The sequence below is a fragment of the Sphaerodactylus townsendi genome, linkage group LG16 (genome assembly GCF_021028975.2).
Source record: "Sphaerodactylus townsendi isolate TG3544 linkage group LG16, MPM_Stown_v2.3, whole genome shotgun sequence".
NCBI classification, from domain to species: domain Eukaryota; kingdom Metazoa; phylum Chordata; class Lepidosauria; order Squamata; family Sphaerodactylidae; genus Sphaerodactylus; species Sphaerodactylus townsendi.
The window spans coordinates 18,822,418-18,845,834 of record NC_059440.1 but is presented as its reverse complement, the minus strand read 5'-3'; the positions used below and the strand labels follow the sequence as shown (position 1 = coordinate 18,845,834).

The window sequence follows — 23,417 nt, the reverse complement described above, 5'->3', positions numbered from 1 at the left end:
GTTGGAGTGCACAAGCTAATCTGGTTCCCCAGATAAGCCTTCACAGCTCAAGTGGCAGAGCGGGAAATCAAACCCTGTTCTCCAGATTAGAGTGCACCTGCTCTTAATCACTACAGCAAGCCAGCTCTCCAGGGCTGTTGCCTGTGAATTTGGTACATAATAATAGTTGTGGGACAGGGTTGAAGAATGTCTGGAGTGGTCCACTCCCTCAACATGGAGGCCTTTTTTTCTGTCCGGGCTCTTTGGCCTACTGAAGCCATCCCAGGTCGCTCATCAGTTGACAATATAATTGAAGGAATCTTTACTCCTAAAGGCTCTGGGTCTAGGAAAGTCATTCAGAAAACTTCTGGCCTTGATGGGCAGTCGGGATGGCATCCTGGACTTCCAGGCAGCTGAGCTCAGTGGCTAAGACAGGCCTACTCCAACGGTTCATCCCCTTCCAGTGTCAGACTGAGGCCTATGGGATGCTTCTCAAGCAGTAGAACTGAGGTCTAGCAACTCCATTTTTCCACAACTGCTACCTGGGCAAGCTGTGTTGAGCCTGCCTTGGACCCCTGAAGGCTACAGCTGCCTCCCTGCTTATCTGTACATTGAATAACAATTACTCCATTGCTTCCCGCGCCACCACACTGGATGCTGCTGGGGCAAAGCATGCAGTTCCCTGGACGTTGCTGAGCTACTGGGCTGCTAGGAAAGCCACCTGTGCGGCACAGAGAACGCTGTGGATGCTCATATACTTCTGGGGGACAATAAACGTGTGCCCAGACATCACATGGGAGGAGGAATAGGTAACAAGCACTGACACCTTCTGGGGAAAAAAATCCATTTTCTTTTTTATTCCATCTCCAAAAGTTTTCGCTGTCTCAACCCATCCCTGCTGCAGTTCACATGGGCAGTCTTGGTCTCCTCTGACTCCAGAAGCTTCCTGTATGTAAACTCCAGCGACGAGCTTCTCCGCCCATTCACAAAGCAGCTCTAGCCTTTCTCGTCTTCTTTTTGGGAACAAGGCGAGATTCTCCTTCCCTGTTTTCAGCCTCAGAGACTGCAGTCGTGGAGCTAGGACTGAAATAACCAGAAGAGCTGAAAAAGAGGAGTTGGATTTATATCCCCCCCCTTCTCTTTCATAAGGAGACCCAAAGGGGTTTACAATCAGCCTTTCCCTTCCCCCCCACCACACCCTGTGAGGTGGGTGGGGCTGAGAGAGCTCCGAAGAACTGTGACTGTCACCCAGCTGGCGTGTGTTGGGAGTGCACAAGCTAATCTAGGTCACCAGATAAGCCTCCACAGACCCAAGTGGAGGAGTGGGGAATCAAACCCGGTTCTCCAGATTAGAATCCACCTGCTCCTAACCACTACACCAAGATGGCTCTCAAGTTTTACACCCTTACCTTTCCTCATCGGCTCCCGTTGGCCGCCTCTCCAGCACTGCAACAAAGAACCCGTTTGTCAGCGTTTCCTTTGGGGAAGCACGGAGGCAGAACTTGGCCTCAGCGAAGGTGCCTGAACCGCGATGGGACCAGGAGGGCAAGACTTTGACCAGCCTGTAAGAGGAACAGAAGAGCAGGCCTTGCTTGAATGGCAGAGAATCTCCTCCTGCACACAAGGGCCTGGAGTCTTGCAGACTTCAGCCGGAAGACAAGTGTGTATATTTCTCCAGCTGTCCTGCCAAAGGCTTTCACAGCCAGAATCAACTGGATGTTGTATGTTTCACAGCTGCAACTGAACACCTGGACACATGCAAATGTACCTCCCCCACCCCCTGAAACTGACAAAACATTTGCCCCACCACACAATCTCTCTGCACTGTGCCACAGAGAACAAGAAGAGTTTGGATTTATACCTACTTTTAACTCCTGTAAGGAGACTCAAGGTGGCTGACAAGTTCCTTCCCACAACAGACACCTTGTGAGGTTAGTGGGTCTGGGAGAGTTCTGGAAGAACTGTGACTAGCCCAAGCTCACCCAGCAGGAATGTAGGAGTGCGGAAACACATCTGGTTCACCAGATAAGCCTCTGCCCCTCAGGTAGAGGAGTGGGGAATCAAACCCAGTTCTCCAGATTAGAATCCAGCTGCTCTGAACCACTACACCTCTCTGGCTGTCTCCCAGACCACAGCCCCGTAGCTTGGAAAACCCACAAAAGCTAATTTCTCCAGTTCTTTGGTGTTTGATAATCATTGGTACTCCCACATAGGCTGAAAATGCTGCATCCTGGAGAGGCAACTCTTAGGCACTGGCTAATGCCCCGAGAACACTGTTCAGTTTTAAGCTGGACAATGGGAGGAGCTCAGGGCAAACATCTCCTCGGACGTCTGTCAGCGGGAGGCTTGCCTCATATTTAGCTCTGGGTACACCCTCCATGCTTCGGCAACCCAATACCTGAAGTCTTTTTCCCGCTGCTGCAACACGTCCCAAACCACATCCTCATTTTCTTCCTGGTATATTGAGCATGTGGAATAAACCAGGCGCTGGAGGGCAGGAAAGCTCAAGGCATGAGCCAGCATTTTTCTCTGAAATCCAGACAGCGCCTGCAGCCGCTCCGCAAGAGGGGTGTTCTCTTCCACTGGCGACCGGCTGGTCATTCCTAAGGACAGAGAAAGGAACGCTGGTGGATCACGGTATATTTTAATTTTATTTTTACATTTTTTACCCCGCCCATCTCCGAAAGGCTCAGGGCAGCAATACAACAATATAAAATACTATACAAGTAAAACAACAATAGCCTAAAATACAATAAAATCCAGCATTTACAAATACGATGGCGACTTAAAACCCCAGCATCCCATGGGAGGCCAGTGATAGTAAATGTCAAGCCAGCTGGCCCCCAAGGAATGCCCAGCGGAACAGCTCCGTCTTGCAAGCCCTGAAAATGATCCAAATCCCGCAGGGCCCTGATCTCGCTTGGGAACTTATTCCACAAGTTTGGGGCCAGGACGGATGAGGCCCTGGCCCTCGCAGAGGCCAGCCGGATATTCTTCGGGCCAGGGATTACCAGTAGGTTCTCCTCCGATGAGCGGAGGGCCCTAATTGGGCAGTATGGGGAAAGGCGGTCCCTAAGGTTTGTGGGTCCAAGGCCATTCACAGCCTTAAAGGACAAAACCGATGAGAATACCCAACGCCGTGCATTGGCAAACTCCCACATTGTACTTTGGCAACCACGTTGCTTGCTTTCGGTTCCAGGGGATTCCCTCCCCAGGCAGTTCACCCCCCAGTTTGTACCGCTGTAACAGCCCCTAACTTGACATTCTTTGATATACAGTCCACCTGCAGCCAATAGCGGGTTACTGTTGTGAATCTAGAAAGGTAGCATAGCTGCAAGACCCTACGCCAGGGGTAGGGAACCTGCGGCTCTCCAGATGTTCAGGAACTACAATTCCCATCAGCCTCTGTCAGCATGGCCAATTGGCCATGGCCAATTGGCCATGCTGGTAGGGGCTGATGGGAATTGTAGTTCCTGAACATCTGGAGAGCCGCAGGTTCCCTACCCCTGTCCTACGCCCATCTCCTCTGTTCACCTGAGCCACTGCACGAGGGATCCAGAAGGATGTATCTCACTTGGCTGTATTTGGGGTCTCCGGGGTCTGTAGTTAAGAAGTCTTGATGAGCCAGCTGGTAGCAGGTGACCCCGGCCCGCATCAACATCGTGCTCATGGTGGCCAGGCGCTTGGCGTCTAGGTCAAAGGCGAAGAGCCGGCTGCGTTTCAAGACAAAGGAAAGATGTGTGAATGCTGACAGCGGTAGGCGCTGCTGTCACCTGGATGAAAAGCACAGCACCTCCAGGGGTAAGCAGAGCAAAGAAGCATTTCTCTAACACGGCCTGTTCCACGTGGTGTTCTCAAAAAGACATCCACTCTTCCCATCTCTGCATGCCAATTTCCTTGGCAGCAGACTACATTTTGGCCTGCTCTCCAGCTGCTGAAAAACAAGTCAGACCAATGGGAGGGAGGGTAGGTTTCAGGAAGAAGGCAATTGCTTCTTCCCTTGAACTGGCAGGGAACCTCAGGAGCCTTGATCAGTAACAACAAATTCCTTAAATTCTCAGAGGCTGTCCTTGCCAGGATACACAAAAGCCATTGACTCAACAGGGCCTGTTCGTTTTTGAACTTCTGTCCATGTTCTCTCACCCCTTGTTCTTCATGACAGCAGCCAGGTGGCTGGTCTTGTTACCAGGTGCAGCACAGGCATCGATCACATGGGACCCTGGTGGAGGGTTGAGGAGAAAAGCGGGGAGGCAGCTGGCCTGGAGAAAAAAGACACGAGTGACTTGGGATTGTCTAAACGTTCTGGACCACCTTCTTTCAGCTGGATCGTTGGTACCAGGATGTGAAGAGAGTGAAGGAGCATTGTAGCGTGGTGTAGTGGTTAAGAGCAGGTGCACTCTAATCTGGAGAACTGGGTCTGATTTTCCGCTCTGCCACTTGAGCTGTGGAGGCTTATCTGGTGAACCAGATTAGCTTGTGCAGTCCAACACAGACCAGTGGGTGACCTTTGGCTAGTCACAGTTCTTCAGAGCTCTCTCAGTCCTACCCACCTCACAGGGTGTTTGTTGTGGGGTGGGGGGAGGGAAAGGAGATTGTAAGTCACTTTGAGTCTCTTTACAGGAGAGAAAGGATGGATATAAATCCAAACTCCTCCTCTTCTTCTTCACTTGACATATTTGGGCTATTCTGACTCAGCACCACCCTCTGCAAAGACTCAAAGCACTCAGCTGATGTCTGACTTTTTCAAACAAAAGTGACAGGCAAGGGACATAAATTGGTACAGGGAAGTTTTAATTCTTTACTGGGAGATGTTATAAGGCAACAAAGAGACTGTCCCTTTGCCTCTCCTGTGCCCGCACCAAGCTCCACAGACTGATATAAAGCATCAGGACACTGTAGAAAGGACTCTGCCAGACTCCAGCAGAAAACAAGCTTTGGCCTGAAGCAGTTGCAAGGTGGGCCAAAAAATTCAGCCAGGCAACACAGCAGTAGAAGTTACTGCCAAACTGTGCTCTGCACATCCATGCTGCTTCAACCCCGCCACTTTGCTTTGCTCTACCTCTGCCCCAACCAGGCTCACCTTGTCTTGCAGGATAATATGCCCAGCCACGTACAGCTGATTGTCATGGAAGTCCGTCTGCGGAGGAAAGATCAGCAGCTCAGGAAGGTGGGAATCCAAGAAGAACTTCTTTCGTGACAAGGAGCACACTTCCTCCATGCTAAAGAAAAGAGCAGACAGGCAAGTTTTTGCCTGGTCCTCAGGCCCAGAAGCCTTTGCATGCTGTGACTTCACAGCAAGCTGGCCAGAAGCAGGCTCCTCCCAATGCTGGAGAGTACACCCCACAATTTAGTAAGAAATGGAATGTCTTTCTAAACTAGATTTATTCATTAAATTTCTATCCCGCTCTTCAAATGCACCTCAGGGCAGGTTACACAATCTAAAAATGCATCCAACGTTACAACAAAAACATCATAACAGATAAAATTTCCTAAAAGCAACATCTAAAAGCAATTAGCCAATACCCCAAAACCAACCCTCTCCCTAACGTGTATGTAGGTGGAGGGCAAGTTCCCAAAAAGTCTGGGGCACATGGCATCAATCAATCCAATGGCCAGGTGAAAATGATGGTCTTAACCAGGTGCCGAGAGGTGTGTAACGTCAGCACCTGCGAGACCTCTAGTGGGAAGGCGTACCATAAATAAACCCAAGATCCATCGTCGAAAGTGATAATATATAGGGACGGCAATAAATATTATATTTTATGCTCTTTTCTAGATCTGAAAAAATCAAGTTTTGAATTATTTTTATTTAAAATTCAAAACAATACTGTTGATGTAAATTTATAAATGCTGAGAGCAGTAAGCAAGTTCCATGCAATATATGGATTATATAGTCTGCAACAAAACCCTTAGCAACTAGTTTATTTCAGTGGTTGATGTACTAAATCATCTTAACATCATATACTTAAACATACTACAATGTCTATGAGCTACTGTCGGCAGTCTTTTGTTGATATGTAAATAATATGTCTACAATAAAGCTCACTAGTATAAAAAAAGGAAAATGCTATTAAAAAAAAGATTTTGCAGAGCCGACTACTTACAGAAAACCATGTATAAGACAAAAAGCAAGTACTAGTTTTCCTATATCAAACTAACCTGCCAGCCTTGCCCTGGTAAGAATACTGCTGCCGTTTGAAGTAATCCACAACGTCATCCAGGTGTGTTTTCAGTGTGTTCACCCGGACATAGCGTGGTATCTGTGGGGCTGGAAGTGCAGAAAGTTGGAAGTTCCAAAATCAAGGCTATTACTTATAAAACAAGAAGAGTTTAGACCTTTATTCCACCTTTCTCTCCTCAAAGGAGACTCAAGGCAGCTTACAAGCTCCCTTCCCTTCCTCTTCCCACAACAGACACCTTGTGAGGCAGGTGGGGCTGAGAGAGTTCCAAAGAACTGTGACTGGCCCAAGGTCACACAGCAGGGATGTAGGAGTGCGAAAACACATCTGGTTCACAGATGAACCTTTGCCACTCAGGTGGAGGAGTGGGGAATCAAGCCCAGTTCTCCAGATTAGAATCCACCTGCTCTTAACCACTACACCATGCTGGCTCCCCCCCTCTCCCCCCCTACACACATCTTGACAGGGCAGGCAGATCAGCCTGAGCGATCCAGATATGCATCCCAGACTACATGCAGTCTCTCCAGTTGCTTCCCACCGTTCCCCCTCCACTGTTAGTGGAAGGAAGGGTGTCACAGCCTGTGCATTTTCATGATACAGAGATTTGAGAACAAGTCTTTAATCAGCAGTCAGGTTTTGATTCACAGGTTTTAAATGGCAGCCTCGGGAAAATGCCATTGTTAATACACCAAAAGCCTCCTCCAAAACACACACCTTGTTCAGCTTGTCCTGAAGGTGGCAGCAGGTCTTCATTGCGGCTCACCTTCTTCTGGACTTTCAAGCGAGCAAGCTCCGCCTTTAGCCGTGCTTGGTGCTTGAGCACCAGGGCCTTCCATCGCCCGCCCCCACGCAGCCCCTTGCCGAACAGCAAATCGTACACCAACACCTGCAGGGGGAAAGGTGGCCTCATGGGCAAGCTTGCAAGCAACACAAAGAGATGCTGGAGGTGGGCTAAAACTAAAAAACACGGCACCTGTGATAGCATTATACGCTTTATTTGAGTAGACTGTTAAAGGCTCACTGCAATAGTGGACAGGAAAGAGAAAACCCAGCTAGCAGGTAAAACAGTGATCAGAAGAACCACTTATGTACCCTGTTTCCTCAAAAATAAGATCTACCCGGAAAATAACCCAACATGATTTTTCAGGATTTTTGAAGGATGTTTGAAATATAAACCCTACTCCAAAAATAAGTCCTTGTTACAGATTTCCCTGCACAGCTGATCTGGTCACAAGGGGGGTGCAAAATCATGGGGAAAAATAAGATATTCCTTGAAAATAAGCCCTAACACATCTTTTGGAGCAAAAGTTCATATAAGATAAGAAGCATCTATTGTCATTGTGCATGCACAATGAAATTTACAAGCATTTCCCGATGCACACTATTTCAGACCTCACACCCCACTACCTCCAACCATCCTTACATATAAGACCGTGCGGGGAAACACGGTATCCTGAAACACTTTAATTCGTGGAAGCACAGTGCTCTGGGCAGACCAGAGAAAGAGACAGTCCAAACTGGAGAGCGGGGCTTAGAGTGTCCCCATGTCGTTTCTCATCAGCCAAGGGACAGTGATCAAATAATTAGAAGAGGATTTTTCAGAGCCAATTGCTCACTGGAAACTACACATGTCATCCAGACTCCAAAGAGTCTCACAGGGAGCAGTGAGGATCTATTATGTTGTTATAAAAAGAGAGGGAAGATGGAGACTCCTATTCACCTTGGCCAGGAGTGGTTGCAATTTCTTCTCAATGCGGAGCAAACCAGCGGCACCCAAGATCGTGTCCAGCACGTCGGAATAGCGCAGGGTCTCCGAAGCAAGAGCATACAGCGGCCGAGGGTTCTGAAAAGGTGAAGACTAGCAGTGACTGGGGAGTGCCTAAACAAGGTGCGGTTAGCCATCCCTGAACTGAAGCAATCTATTACCAGACCTGGGCCAAGCTTTCTCGCACCTCTTCAAACAGTACTGAAAACTGGAAGTCAGAAATGAGACCAAGCAATTGGAGCCTAATCAGAAGCAACGCTTTTAAATGTGGAAAGTGTTCAGACTTTCTCTGAGAAAAGTGTCTGGACCAAATGTACAGGTAACACCGACCCAGTTTAGGCCTACCTTCACACTTATGCTGAATAGTGGTGGTGGAAGGTGCTGTTAAGTCACAGTCGACTTACAACGATCCTGCAGGGTTTTCAAGGCAACATTCAGAAGTAGTTTGCCATTGCCTGCTTCTGCATAAGCTGAGAGAGCTCTGAGAGAACTGTGACAGGCTGAAAGTCACCCAGCAGCCTTTATGCAGAGGAGTGGGGAATCAAACCCTGTTCTCCAGATTTAGAGTCCATTGCTCTTAACCACTGTACTATGCTGGCCCTCTTGCTGAAAAGAGGCTGGAAAAATTCAGAAACTAATGAATCTTCTTTAGATGTGTTCCTGTTTGTCTATTATTGTTCTCCATAACAATATTTCTTTCTTCTCAGTGTATTGATATTTACTTCCATCTGGCCGTTCACACATGTATATGTTTTCAGCGATAGTGCAATGTATTGGCTTGAGTGTCAAGATTAGAAAAACTGGATTCAAATCCCTACCATAGAGTTCAGTGGGCCCACCATAATTTACTAGTCCAATCTGCAATGCAGGGTTGTTGTAAGGATAAAAGGGGAGGGAGAGAAACCAAACAAAGTCCTTGGAAGATGAATGCTTCAACAGCTACCCAATCCATTGCTCCTTAATGCAGAAACAAGTTCATGGGGTGTGCGAGTATGTACTGCATTGCCATTATTATGAGACTGCAATCTGTATATTTACTCAGAAGCGTTCACGACTGAATTCAGTTAGATTTACTTCCAAGGAAACGTGCTTGTACGACAGCGCCTTTCATCTGCTAGTTTTGTAGATGTCAATGAAGCATCTTGCTAACTTTCAAAAGCTTGTCAATTACGCGCGCCCGTTCTATACCAACTTGCCTGGAAGCTGCTTCCGTAAACAAGGGTCTTCAGGGACCCTTCCCCGTTTTCCAGCCCTGCCAAAACGGAGGCAGCCGCTCCGTACAGTCCGGGCCCGCTTCGTCGTCCACCGCCGCCTCGTCCGCGCACCGCCATCGCGATCCCACCACTCATTCAGGAATACCCTAAATACCGAAGAGACACGTGGAAGACACCGGAAAAGACTCCCCGAACGGCACTTGGAGGGCTTCAGAAAACACGTTGCGCATGCGCCGGTTCCCCGTCTATTCGCTATATAGAAGCCGCGCATGTGTGAAGAGCCTCAAAACCGTCCAAAGGGACGGCAGACTGCGTGTGCGTACAGAGTGCGCGTGCGTACAAGTGGGCGGTCTCTTCAGAGGTTGCAAAAGTGTGAAAGGAACAATTATGTGATATCATCATCAAACTTATATTCCGCTCTTCCCCATAGGGCTCAAAAAGCGGCTGACATTCAATAGATTAAAATAAAATACATTAATAAAATACAGATTAAAATACATCCATAGCAATAAAATACAGAAATGTAGCCAGAGCAGAGAACTTTGACCCTATTATATGAAAATATAATATGAAAAATAAATAAACATGAAAAATAAATACATATTAAAAATAAATAATATGAAAATATTAGAAAATATATTGTGCATATAAATGTCTACTTAAAATGTACAAAGAAGCAGCTGTGTGGGATATATACTTGAAATCTGCAATATATGGGGCAGCCGTATTGCAGTCTACACCACACAGCTCTGTAGGAATTTCCATTTTTACCAGAGTCTCTATTTATGGCTTGTGTCTATACGTGCTTGTTTCAGCTGCCTGATAATTGGTATATTGTCAGTTTCAGAGTTATTAGGAGTTCCTGGCTGGCTGCCCGGTAGCTCCCTATTTATTTAGTTTTATTTTCTTCTCAGATATGGAGCTGAACGTGCATAAACTCAGACCCGCCATGGGAGACCAGGACTTTCCACTGAGCCTCGGAACTAGTGAATCAATATCTGAATCACTATTAATCAGCAAACTGGCTGACTAATGAATTAAAGGGCTCACCAAAAGATCGAGGTCACCTGAAGGGCAAACAAAACTCATAATAGCACAAGTATGGTTGTCCTCCCCTCCAGGTGGGTCCTGAAGTTCTGGAATAACAACTGAAATCCCGACTACAGAGAACAGTTCCACTGGAGAAATGGTAGTTTTAGAGGATGGGCTATATGGCATCACATCCTGCTAAGTTCCCCTCCCTCCTCTCCTCAAATGCCACTCTCTCCATCCACTTACTCTAACTCTCCAGGGGAATTTGCCAAGCCAGAGCTGACAAACCTTGCAAGCTCCCATAAACAACAGTTTTATATAGCCACATGTGGCACAGAAGTCTGTTTTGCAACGTGAAGTTTAAAGATAAGGGCGCATGCATGTGACCAGTCCGATCTTTGGTAGGCTTGAACCCACAGGGAGTCGGGAAAAAGCATTGGACAGGCGGGGCTGAGGGAGTTGCCTCTTGAAAGGTCCGAGGATTGGTGCGTGTGAGAAATGGAAGGCTGTATGGCAGCCAGGGGTCTTCCCCCAAGGTGAAGTGAAGGACCTGAGAGCACACCTTGCCAGGTTCTCCATCAGGTGGAGCCAATGTGGTAGGGTTTCCTTTCCAAAGGAGCTGGATTTCCATTGTGGATTGTGCTTTTCTGGCATCTGCTCTTTTAAGACCCCTGACCAGCAATCAAGTTGAGAAACATTGTTAGCGCTACCTTCTCCTCAAGTGTGGCAGACAACAGAAGGAAGGTGACCTGGGAAAAAGCAAGCTGGACACCAGAAGGTGAGCTAAACCTTACTCTTTGCTAAGGTCTAGGCTAGGAAAGAGGCAAATTATATTTTATGCACAGCTGGACTTGCGTGTGCTCACAAGAGGCATTCTGCCGGACAGGGATAATTTGATTTTTAATTACTGCTGGTACAATGGCTGAGATTGAAATCCTATGTGCCTTCACTTTTTATCCTCATAAGGAGCTCTGGATGGCAAGTTGGGGTTTCCTACCCTAGTTTATTTTCCTAGGTTAAGCTGAGAGAAAGCACCACAGACTCAGCCCTGGAACAAGTGAATGTAAGTGGAGCCTACATAGAGCATTCACAGAATGTATCTCTTGTCTCAGACAACTCTGAAATACATCCTGGATAGGGGATAAAAACATTTAAAGGAGAGAAAAATCATCCACCCAAATTTGAACCACAGTTTTCAGTGCTCCTGAAACGCAGTTTCTGTTTCTGAAATGTTATGCATGCTAGCTTCTCCTATCTCCTCTTTTTCCTGTCTTTCTGTGCTTCTCTAGCTTTCTTCTTGGTGAAGTGTTGTCTTTTTTTCAAAAACGAAAAAAAACATATTGTAACACATGCAGAATAATGCACTTTCAATCCACTTTCAATGCACTTTGCAGCTGGATTTTACTGTTCAGAATAGCAAAATCCACTTGCAAACAATTGTGAAAGTGGATTGAAAGTGCATTATTCTGCATGTGCGGAAAAATAGAACCCATTGGGTAATTACAGTGAGTTTCAGCTATCTCATCATTGATTGAGAATTAACTCTAGATTTATGCACATGATTAAACAGGGAAAAAAATATTCATTTCGATTTTGTTTTGCCAGTATTCTAATAGTCTGCTTTTTCCTTCTCGATTTCAAATCCTACTATTTTTTTCTCTAACTGAATAGGTTTTCCAAAGGTATTTCATTAAAAGTTTCCAGCTTTCTAAAAAGTTGTCCGTGTTATTGTCCCTTAATAGAGACATCAGTTTTGCCATTTCTGCATATTCTGTGACTTTCAAAATCCAGTCCTCCTTTGCTGGTATTTTATAATCTCTGTCTTTGTGCATATAGAGCCCTTGTTGCAGTAGTTATATATATATAAGGAGCCATCTGTATTGATTTGGAATATCTTCTCCCAAAGTGTGGTCTTTACTCCAAATCTTGCATTCACATTCACATTTTGCGCTCAAAAGCACTTTGTTCTGACTTTAAGCTTCCATTACTTCTTTACCCTTCATCTTATCCATTGTCATTTCAGGGGATCTGCCCATTGGATCCAAAGGGGAAAAATATCTCATCGATCCCTATACCTGTCCTATGCTTGGGCTTTTTCCAGCTCAGGCCATTTGACCTTCAGGGCTGTGCCTCAGAGAACCTCTCTGCGAAGAAACCTTCTTCACGATGGCTCGGAAGATGAGCATTAACGAGCTGGAGGACCAGCTGCTGTGTCCCATTTGCTTGGAGATCTTCAAGGAGCCCCTGATGCTCCAGTGCGGGCACTCCTACTGCAAGTCCTGCGTCGTCTCCCTCTCAGGCGACTTGGAGAAGCAGTTCCTCTGCCCCGTGTGCCGCAAAGCTGTGGACTGCAGCAGCTCCCCGCCCAACGTGAATTTGGCCCGCATCGTCGAGGCACTGCACACCGTGAGCAACTCAGACCCCAACGAAGAATCGTGTCCTGACCATCATAACCCCCTCAGTCTCTTCTGCGAGCAAGATCGGGAGGTGATCTGCGGGCTGTGCGGCACCATCGGCACCCACCAGCACCACAAAGTCATGCCCGTCTCCACTGTCTACAGCCGGATGAAGGCAGGTGCTTGGGGTGGGTGGGGGGGGGGGGTGCTTCGGCCTGAGTGGACAGAAGGGGCTTAAACTGGTTAGGATTCTTGCAAAGAAGGCCAGACTAGCTGGACTTTCTGTGAGGGAAAATAACTGGAGGGGGGGGACGCAGTGGCGTAGGAGGTTAAGAGCTCATGTATCTAATCTGGAGGAACTGGGTTTGATTCCCTGCTCTGCCACCTGAGCTGTGGAGGCTTATCTGGGGAATTCAGATTAGCTTGTACACTCCCACACACGCCAGCTGGGTGACCTTGGGCTAGTCACAGCTCTTCTGAGCTCTCTCAGCCCCACCCACCTCACAGGGTGTTTGTTGTGAGGGGGGAAGGGCAAGGAGATTGTAAGCCCCTTTGAGTCTCCTGCAGGAGAGAAAGGGGGGATATAAATCCAAACTCTTCTTCTTCTTCCTCACCCCACAGCAGAATTCCAAGCCTGTTTGGGGTTTCCTTTGTTTTTTTGAAGTATTGCCCACTGCTGTGGTGAGGCTGTGAGAAAGCTGAGCTGAGGAAAGAGTCAACTAATACTGTTAGTAAATTCAACTGTTAGTAAAAATACTAACGCAAAGTTTGTCAAGCATTGAGTGTGCTGCAGAAGTGCAGCTTTCGGTGTTCGACATTCTTTTTGCGGCGATATCGGGGGAAGCTGCCACAGTCGTCTGCTTGGGCGCAAGGAACCTTTCCCATTGATGGATTTGGCACCTCACTTTTCCCCCCTACAAGTCTCCAAAACAGCCTGCAGTATTTGCAAAATGAAACAAGTGCAATGTTGGTTAAAGTGGTTACTTTTTATTTTATTTTGCTGCAAGCGGCTAACGCGGCTGCCACGTTGGAATTTACTCTGTGATTCGGTTGAGAATCCCGTGTCTTTCTGTTGCATCGGGCGAGTGGGTGTTTGGGGGAGGCAGGGAGGGGTCACGTGAAAATAAGAAAGAGGAGTTAAGAAGGATGGTTGGCTGAACTCCATGATAAAGTGCCGGAGTGGGAAACAATACAGCACAGGGCTTGCATGACAAACAAGAGGGAATGGAAAAGCAACTCCTGGAGCTCCTGACACTGGGTAGAACAAGGAGATAAAGTTGGAACACACAGGCCTTTCTGGCCCGGAGGAGTGGCTTTGGAGGACTCGTTCAGAAACAGGGTATGAATGACTCATATTGGAGCCAAGCCCAAGAAAGAACCTGAAAATCACTACCCTGACCTTGAACCCTTGCCTGTCCTGCCCCTCCCCAGATGTCTGAAAGCAGGCTGTGGTTGCCAGAAGGTGAGGGGGAAATGCACTTTGCACATGCTCAGAGTGATGTGCCATTAAAAAAAATCCCTCTCTTTCTAGGCTTCCGCCCTGCCTTTAAATCAGATTCACAGTAGAATCCTAGCTGAAGCTCAGCCCGGAGCATAACTTTGCAGACTTTCTCAAGACAGTCAAGTTCTACGTCAGATGTCTCCAAATTGATTTTAGGATACCTTGAAAACCAGTGTTCTGCTCTGAACTTTCAGAGACACGTCGGGAAAAGTGGTGTTCAAGGTGGTCTTGAAGGAGGGGTTGATTGCTCCCCTTTAGAGGCTCCCTTTAAAAGAATAGGGAGGGTTCAAAGATCAGTGGGCACAAATGAATGTAAAAGGTCCCCAGTTGCTTCCCTCCAGTTCCAAAGGATCTCACTTGACAAGACTGGGAACAGCCTCCCTCTTCCTGCAGTCTTGGCAGGACAGTTTCACAACAATGAGCTGGAAGGACCAGCATGGTGTTGTGGTTAAGAGCAGGTGGAGTCTAATTTGGAGAACTGGGTTTGATTCCCCACTCCTCCACCTGACTGGCGGAGGCTTATCTAGTGAACCAGATGTGTTTCCGCACTCCTACATTCCTGCTGGGTGATCTTGGGCTAGTCACAGTTCTTCAGAACTCTCTCAGCCCCACCTGCCTCACAAGGTGTCTGTTGTGGGGAGAGGAAGGGAAAGGAGCTTGTAAACCCCCTTGAGTCTCCTTACAGGAGAGAAAGGAGCAGTATAAATCCAAATTCTTATTCTTCTACAATCTGAGGCATGCTCAAATGTTTTTACCATCCCTGGATTGTTCTGCTTCTCATTCCTGCTAAAAGGGATGAAGGATGTTTGTTGCAGGTATCAACCTATCTAAGAGCTTCCTTTCCCTAGCATCTTTGTGCCCCTGCAGTGAGCTTCTATAGGGATCTAGTGTGCCACTATTGGACACAAAAGAATTGGGCTCATCATCTACCTTGTGCCGAGTCTAATTCTTGCATTCTTCCTTCTCAGGAGGAACTCTCTATATTGATAACTGAAGTACAGCAGCAAAAAAGGAGCCTGGATGATCATGTCAGCAGGTTGATGAACAACAAAACTCGCATTGCGGTAAGCGGTGGACCTGATTGCCTCCCCCTCTCTGCCATCCAGTGCAGTGACCACTCCTCACCTTTCCCTTCCGCGTCTCTTTCTCCAGCACTGTAAATATGCCAGCGTTGGCGTATTAGTGTAGTGGTTCAGAGCAGGTGGATTCTAATCTGGGGAACTGGGTTTGATTCCCTACTCCTCCACCTGAGTGGCAGAGGCTTATCTGGTGAACCGGATGTGCTTCCGCACTCCTACATTCCCACCGGGTGACCTTGGGCTAGTCACAGTCCTCTCAGAACTCTCTCAGCCCCACCTGCCTCACAAGGGGTCTGTTGTGGGGAGAGGAAGGAGCTCGTAAGCCACCTTGAGTCTCCGTACAGGACAGAAAGGTGGGGTATAAATCCAAACTCTTCTTCTTCTTCACAATACACGCATAAAGTAGGGTTCCCAAACGTGGTGCCCCTGGCAACGGGGAGCTCACCAGTACTTCCCTGCTACTCAGAAATTGAGTGTGGCTGTTTTAAGGTGAAACTTTTTATTGCCTTCCCTCATTCAAAGAAAAGTTTTCCCCAGATCTGCAATAGCAAGCCCAGTTTCTGGAGGGTTAAGAGGACTGATAAGCACCCAAGCTTGTGTTTCTATTCCCCCATTAGGCTTTCCTTCTTGTTATGCCCTCTTCTCTTTCTCTCGGCCCTCCCTGCCCTGCCTTGCCCCGCTCCGCCCCCACTTTGCCTTCTGTGATTTTTTTTTTGGCAAAGCAAGGAGGTAAATGACATGTTTACCGCTGAATTCTGCAAAAGGCATTTCCCTTGTCTCCTGTGGAGGTGATTTTTAGTTTGCTTCTGCCTCCCACAGAGGCTGTTCTGGGGAGACACTCCCCACCCACGCTCGAAATTGCACAGGTTCCCACAGGCTCAAAATATTCACGACCCCCTGGCATAAATCATGAAAGGGAGATTTGCTCCAGCAAACCCTGAGGGTAGTCTTCTGTCAGAGAGAGAGAGCACAGGCCTGTCCCAGCTTCCTGGTTCTTATCCACAGCACATCTTCTAATGTTTGGGGATGCCCACACACGTTTTCTGCGCAAATACTGACACGCCTGCCCCGAGCAACTTCACGGTTTTCCATCACCGAATTGGTTCATTGCTCCCCTTTCATTCCTGCAGGGGAGACACCTGCCTCCTAAACCCAAACCCCATAATTAACCACGACGATGAAAAATTATATTGTGAATATAATTCATCGGAACTTCAAATGGGAAACTTGCCTACTAAAAGCTGCTTGAAAGAAGATGAGCATGAATGTTATTCTTGTTGGATAACGTTAACTGATGACTTAACAGTGCAGTCCCACGCAGAATTACTCCCATCCCATTGATCTGCTTTATTACGTCTGTTTTCTAAAACTCTAGCAGCATCCCAAAGTGAATGCTGGAAGAAAAACCCATCTAGGTGGGTGGATTTGAATGTTTGAATGGAAATGGAAGTTTTGGAAACGTAGAATCATAGAATCCTAGAGTTGGAAGAGACCCCCAAGGGCCATCAAGTCCAACCTCCTGCCACGCAGGAGCACACAATCAAAGCACTCCTGACGGACGGCCATCCAGCCTCCAAAGGAGGAGACCCCGCCACCTTCTGAGGTAGTGCACATTCCACTGTTGAACAGCCCTTACTGTCAGGAAGTTTTTCCTGATGTTTAGGAGGAATCTCTTTTCCTTCACCTTGAACCCATTAGTCCTGGTCCTAGTCTCTGGAGCAGCAGAAAACCAGCTTGCTCCCTCACCATCATGACATCCCTTCAGATATCTAAACATGGCTATTGTGTCACCTCTTCACCTTCTCTTCACCAAACTGAACACACCCAGCTCCCTAAATTTCTCCTTGTACAGCACGGATTCCAGATCTTTTATCATTTTGGTTGCCCTCTGGATTTGTCCATATCCTTAAGAACATAAGAACATAAGAACTAGCCTGCTGGATCAGACCAGAGTCCATCTAGTCCAGCATTCTGCTACTCGCAGTGGCCCACCAGGTGCCTTTGGGAGCTCACATGCAGGATGTGAAAGCAATGGCCTTCTGCTGCTGCTGCTCCTGAGCACCTGGTCTGCTAAGGCATTAGCAATCTGAGATCAAGGAGGATCAAGATTGGTAGCCATAAATCGACTTCTCCTCCATAAATCTGTCCAAGCCCTTTTTAAAGCTATCCAGGTTAGTGGCCATCACCACCTCCTGTGGCAGCATATTCCAAACACCAATCACACGTTGCGTGAAGAAGTGTTTCCTTTTATTAGTCCTAATTCTTCCCCCCAGCATTTTCAATGAATGCCCCCTGGTTCTAGTATTGTGAGAAAGAGAGAAAAATTTCTCTCTGTCAACATTTTCTACCCCATGCATAATTTTATAGACTTCAATCATATCCCCCCTCAGACGTCTCCTCTCCAAACTAAAGAGTCCCAAACGCTGCAGCCTCTCCTCATAAGGAAGGTGCTCCAATCCTTCAATCATCCTCGTTGCCCTTCTCTGCACTTTTTCTATCTCTTCGATATCCTTTTTGAGATGTGGCGACCAGAACTGAACACAGTACTCCAAGTGCGGTCGCACCACGGCTTTATATAAGGGCATGACAATCTTTGCAGTTTTATTCTCAATTCCTTTCCTAATTATCCCCAGCATAGAGTTTGCCTTTTTCACCGCTGCCATGCATTGAGTTGACATTCCCATGGAACTATCAACTAAGACGCCCAAATCCCTTTCCTGGTCTGTGACTGATAGCACTGACCCCTGTAGCGTGTATGTGAAGTTTGGATTTTTTGCCAAATCCTTCTTGAATTGCAGTGCCCAGAACTGTACACAATATTCCAGGTGAGGTCTAACCAATGCAGAATAGAGAGAGGTACAGTTACACCCCTCGATCTTGACACCATACTCCTATTGATACAGGGATTTGGGGATTTTTCTGTCCTGTTATCTTAATACCAAATTTCTCAGAGGAAGCAATGGATGTAACTGGAGGTACCTGTAAGGAGATTAATGCACAACAGAGCCACATGATTCCAGGGCAAGCTGTATCAAAGCACTTGCCGTCGCGCTATCTGTGTTGACCTTGTGGGATTGTGTTGGCACCAGCCCAGGTGTTTTTTTTTTGCATTGATCTTGCTGTCAAGGACACAAGGTCAAAGCAACTTGAAACAGCGACTGCCCTGCCACCCGTGTGGTTGCCGCAAAGGAGTGTTTGGGCAGGCGGTTCCTTTGCTTACCAGGACAATCAACCTCTGTAGGAAGATGTCAGATTAGCACCTGTGACCCCCGCCCTCAACTCTCCCCATTTCGAACCAAACCCACCATTTTCCACTTTTCTCTCAGAACGAGTCAGACGTCTTCAAACGTGTGATCTGGAAGCAGTTCCAGGAGCTGTACAAGTACATCGACGAACAGAAGTCCAATTTCCTGCAGCAGATTGAGAAGAAGGCGGCCCACCTCATTGCCTCCATCGAGGTCCAGGTGAAGCAAACGGCGGATGCCCTGCAGAAGCTGAAGGAGCTGGAGAGGTCCTTGGAGAAACTCAACAACGAGGGCCATCTGGATTTCATCAGGGTATGCCTGGCTGTCATGGGTAACTTCCTCCCTTCTGCCCAATATGCCTTGGCTTCAGAGAACGTAAATTGAAGTGACACCCGCTCCTGAATTAATTAACATTGGGCACAATCCTTCAGGATTCTCTCCCAAAGCTTCAGTGAAACAAATTCAGTTCCCTTAATTTGAGTGGGGCTTATACAGCACAATATCCCCTGCCAGTTGTGCCCTGGGATTAGAGTGGCTTGCCCATTTAACTTACCAGGAAAACACTTGGTGGGCTGTGATGGAGGCCGAGTGATGGAGGCCGAGCCACAGCATTTCTGCCAGTTCCTCCTAGGGCCACTTAGCTCACACACTTCATTGGCAATCGGTGTCAGCTCAACAGTTCCTTCCTCCTGCACTCCTGCCACCCAGATGTCGTGGTTATGAGCAGGTGGACTCTAATCTGGGGAACTGGGTTTGATTCCCCACTCCTCCACATGAGCAGCAGACTCTTAACTGGTGAACCAGATTTGATTCCTCACTCCTACATTCCTGCTGGGTGACCTTGGGCTAGTCACAGTTCTCTCAGGACTCTCTCAGCCCCATCTACCTCACAAGGTGTCTGTTGTGGGGAGAGGAAGGGAAAGGAGTTTGGAATCGCCTTGAGTCTTCTTATGGGAGAGAAAAAAGGGGGTACAAATCCAAACTACTACTCCTCCTCCTCTTCTTCTTCTTCTCCTTCTCCTCCTTCTTCTCCTCCTCCTCCTCCTTCTTCTTCTCCTCCTTCTTCTCCTTCTTCTTCTCCTTCTTCTTCTCCTTCTTCTCCTCCTCCTCCTTCTTCTTCTGAGAGTGCTGATTGTCAATTTCCCCTGAAGTGCTGGCTGGTGGGGGCTGCTCAGCTGGGCTGCCCAGGGCCATTTTCACCTCTAGGTCTGCTGCTTCCTGTGACCGAACATTTTGTTCCCCTCTGCTTCTATCAGTGGCCCCAGAATCAACTGTTTTGACCATGTCCCTACCTTTACCTCATGGCAGGGCTGTCTCTGTGGATAACCCTGGCCTGTGGACCCCTGCAGGAGGCAGGAGCAGTTTCCAGACCCAGAGGGAAACCTGTGTGACCATTCGTCTCAGCCTCATTCCCCTTCTATACATAGTTCTGGAAGTTAACCCGAACGATGCCCGTAATCCTAGCTGTTTCATCTAGAACTGGTTTTCGCTTCCAAATTCATTTCAAGAGAGTCTCAGGGAAACATTCATTCGGGTAGCCTGGATGATTCTACTTCTGAACAAACAAAAAGTCAGCATCACAGATCCTTTTACCCACCTCTTAACGGTGTGATTTCTGCTTTGCAAAGTTGACTATGTACAGTAGCCCTTTGGGGATCGGGCGGTATAAAACTCGAAGAGATGGATGGATAGATGGATGGATGGATGGATGGATGGATGGATGGATGGATGGATGGATGGATGGATGGATGGATGGATGGATGGATGGATGGATGGATGGATGGATGGATGGATGGATGGATGGATGGATGGATGGATGGATGGATGGATGGATGGATGGATGGATGGATGGATGGATGGATGGATGGATGGATGGATGGATGGATGGATGGATGGATGGATGGATGGATGGATGGATGGATGGCTGGATGGATGGATGGATGGCTGGATGGATGGATGGATGGATGGATGGATGGATGGATGGATGGATGGATGGATGGATGGATGGATTTAGAAATTAACGGTTGTATGTGGGTCGGATGTTTGGTAGTCCCATCTGGATTTGTGCCCTTCCTAAAGTCCTACTTAACAGAAGTTGACTTCCATAAAACAGCATCACTTGCCTTTCTGCATCTTTTGTGTTTTTGTTTTACAGAAATATGGATCTCTACCCTCAAGGTATGTGAAATGAGAGAGCGAGACACTGAGTAACGTAAAGTTCTGGAGCGTGGTTGCAGAGGGAATCCATCTCCATGCACAGGGAGGGGAAGGACCCAGAGGGAACTGACTGGCCCTGTTTCAACCGTAGTCATCTTCAGTGTGTGTTTTTTGCGATGTGTTACAGAATCCATAGTGTTCCTGCCCCAAACCAAAGCACACAGTTAGCCTCCACGACTGCCTTCATGCCTGGCATATTTTACTTACGAAACAAATCGTAGTAGGTCACGGCACCTAAGTCACAAACTTTGGTTTTCTTCCTGGCATGTCAATAAGTGTTCCAAAGCATAGAAGAAAACCAAAGTTTGTGACTTAGGAATACTATGGATTCTGTAACACATCCGGGGGGGGGGGTCAACCAGCCCTGGCCCATGTTTGGTTCGGTCAAGCATGTCCTTTCCTATGTGCATGGGCCCCCGCCAAGCCCCTCCATTCCTACCATGTGTGGGGCGAGGGCTACGGGTCACTTGGGGCCGAGGTCTCATTGGAACATTGGCCCACTGGGACTTTCCCCAGTGGCCTTAGCAGCCAATCTGCTTCTGGTTTGCAGCCTTAATTTGGAGGAGGTAATAACTATTATCAACCTACACTAGGTCTGAGCTGCCTCGCCAGCACCCCGCTGAAGGCACGTTCAGCGCAGTCTCTTTTAACCCTGGCTTCCACCAAGAAGACATCAAGATGACTGTGTGGAAGCGTCTGCTACGCAAAGTCCTCCCAGGTATGGCTACTGCATGAAAGCGTGGCTTTGCCACCATGGCTACTGTTGGGTGGGCAAGCATCCTCACACAAGATGCTGGAAAGCGTGCTTGCTGAATTGGTTTCATGGGTTGGTTTCACATTGTTAACTTGTGTGTGTGAGAGAGAGAGAGGGAGAAAGGGGGAGAGGAAGGGAGATGCCTAAGATGGCTTGAAGTGTCAGCATCACAGAGCAGGTTGTTTTTGAGAATGCTGGGGCATGTTTTGGCCACCAACGCCTTGTTATTTCCAAAGGATGGCAGGAAGCGGTGGCGAGCTGCCATTGTGCTGTTCACCTCAGAGCATATTCACTCGAACAGTTCAACTGAGGCCCATTCCACACAGCAAATGTATAGCAGGTTGCAGTTGGGATAAAGTAACCCCTTTTCCTGTTTTTGCATTCACATGCACCTGGGCAAGCTGCAATTGGAGCCCACGAAAACAATGCAGGTTGCTGTCACGCCTTTGCATGGAGGAGCGTCTATTTTTTTATCTACTTCCTGCCAATGCAGTGGCATAGCAGGTTAAGAGCTCGTGTATCTAATCTGGAGGAACCGGGTTTGATTCCCAGCTCTGCTGCCTGAGCTGTGGAGGCTTATCTGGGGAATTCAGATTAGCCTGTACACTCCCACACACGCCAGCTGGGTGACCTTGGGCTAGTCACAGCTTCTCGGAGCTTTCTCAGCCCCACCTACCTCACAGGGTGTTTGTTGTGAGGGGGGAAGGGCAAGGAGATTGTAAGCCCCTTTGAGTCTCCTACAGGAGAGAAAGGGGGGATATAAATCCAAACTCCTCCTCCTCCTCCTCTTCTTCTTCTTCTTCTTCTTCTTCTTCTTCTTCTTCTTCTTCTTCAATGCGTAGCTACGCAGGCATGCACAAATGAACCCACACAGCCATGCTGATGCCTCACGATACAATATGATACGTCTCAACACTTATGTAAGCACCTGCACCTGCATGGCTACACAGATGTAAGCAGCGGAAACAAATTTCAAAGGGAAAATGGAGGCAAATATAGCGCCTCCTGCCCGGCCGTTCGCTCACAAGTGGCTGCAACCCAGGATTTTTGGAAAGACTCACAAATAGCACGATTCTCCAAAAACCCAGTTTGGGGAAAATAACCCGGAGCAGACTCGCAGGATCTGTGTGAAGTGCCCCCCCCCCCCCACGGTTTTTTTACTGTTCTAAACCCGTGTTTGTGGGCCCGTGCAGAGCGGGCCTGACTCTTTCTCAGACCCTCACTCTTGGTTTTCACCCCTTTCTCTTAGCACCTGAGCTTCTGAAGCTTGACCCGGTGACTGCACACCCTCTGCTAGAGCTGTCCAAGGGGAACACCGTGGTGCAGTGTGGGAATCCACTCTACCAGCGTCGGGACAGCAACTCTGACCGCTTTGACTACAGTAACTGCATCCTGGCCAGCAAAGGGTTTTCATGGGGAAAACACTACTGGGAGGTTATCGTGGGCACCAAGAGTCGCTGGCGCCTGGGCATCATCAAGAGCTCGGTCAGCCGCAAAGGCAAGCTGAACAAAAGCCCAGAGCACGGGGCATGGCTCATTGGCTTGAAGGAAGGCAAGGTCTATGAGGCTTTCAACAGCCCCCGCGTGGTGTTACCACTTACAGTTCGCCCGCAGTGCATTGGGGTGTACCTGCACTATGAGAAGGGTGAGCTGACCTTCTACAATGCTGACAGCCCTGATGAGCTGGTATCCATCTATACCTTCCATGCCGAATTCCAGGGCAAGCTGTACCCTATCCTGGACTTGTGCTGGCATGAGCGGGGCACCAACACTTTGCCCATCATACTGGCGACCCCTGCTGTGCCGCAGGATTCTTGGGCCCAAGATAGTGGTTCTGAACCCCAAGAACCCACTAAGCTGTAGAGCTCTTAGCCAGGGTGTTTCTACCTATTGCTGAGACAGTCACGCCCCAGGTGTTCCAGGGAAGAGTTGAGCGGAAGTGGTTTGCCATTTCCTTCCTTGGTAGATCCCATCCATGACTGACTCTGCTTAGTTTCCATGCTTTTTCAAGCCTGGGCTAAGCTAGGCTTTTCAGGTTTGTGAACTAGTTTAAACC

The 23,417-nt window shown here is 48.0% G+C and overlaps 2 protein-coding genes across 3 annotated transcripts; one reads left to right on the top strand and one right to left on the bottom strand.

Annotated features, from left to right (window-relative positions):
• Nucleotides 1-810: 810 nt before the first annotated feature.
• NSUN5 (NOP2/Sun RNA methyltransferase 5) lies at nucleotides 811-9,353 on the bottom strand. 2 transcript variants are annotated; one of them, XM_048519157.1, is made up of 10 exons: nucleotides 9,120-9,353; nucleotides 7,879-8,001; nucleotides 6,873-7,044; nucleotides 6,139-6,247; nucleotides 5,060-5,198; nucleotides 4,123-4,238; nucleotides 3,514-3,692; nucleotides 2,378-2,582; nucleotides 1,389-1,541; nucleotides 811-1,080 (listed from the first exon to the last, which is right to left on the bottom strand). In XM_048519157.1, the coding sequence occupies exons 1-10, from the start codon at nucleotides 9,270-9,272 to the stop codon at nucleotides 963-965; spliced, it is 1,467 nt and encodes a 488-aa protein (XP_048375114.1). In that variant the 5' UTR covers nucleotides 9,273-9,353; the 3' UTR covers nucleotides 811-962. The 2 variants fall into 2 exon arrangements, with proteins under 2 accessions (XP_048375114.1, XP_048375115.1); XM_048519158.1 differs by having other exon boundaries at nucleotides 811-1,062.
• Nucleotides 9,354-12,335: 2,982 nt separating this feature from the next.
• On the top strand, nucleotides 12,336-23,224 carry TRIM50 (tripartite motif containing 50). The gene is made up of 6 exons (XM_048518617.1): nucleotides 12,336-12,740; nucleotides 15,035-15,130; nucleotides 18,472-18,702; nucleotides 20,546-20,568; nucleotides 21,201-21,325; nucleotides 22,611-23,224. The coding sequence occupies exons 1-6, from the start codon at nucleotides 12,336-12,338 to the stop codon at nucleotides 23,222-23,224; spliced, it is 1,494 nt and encodes a 497-aa protein (XP_048374574.1).
• The last annotated feature ends 193 nt before the right edge of the window (nucleotides 23,225-23,417 follow it).

Coding starts and splice junctions, on each gene's coding strand:
- NSUN5 (XM_048519157.1), bottom strand. CDS start 9,272: ATGAGTGGTGGGATCGCGATGGCGGTGCGCGGACGAGGCGGCGGTGGA. Junction 7,045..7,878: donor TGCAACCACTCCTGGCCAAG/GTGAATAGGAGT, acceptor TTCCCCCTGCAG/GTGTTGGTGTACGATTTGCT. Junction 3,693..4,122: donor GCTGTCATGAAGAACAAGGG/GTGAGAGAACAT, acceptor CTTGAAACGCAG/CCGGCTCTTCGCCTTTGACC.
- TRIM50 (XM_048518617.1), top strand. CDS start 12,336: ATGGCTCGGAAGATGAGCATTAACGAGCTGGAGGACCAGCTGCTGTGT. Junction 15,131..18,471: donor ACAACAAAACTCGCATTGCG/GTAAGCGGTGGA, acceptor CTTTTCTCTCAG/AACGAGTCAGACGTCTTCAA. Junction 20,569..21,200: donor TATGGATCTCTACCCTCAAG/GTATGTGAAATG, acceptor AACCTACACTAG/GTCTGAGCTGCCTCGCCAGC.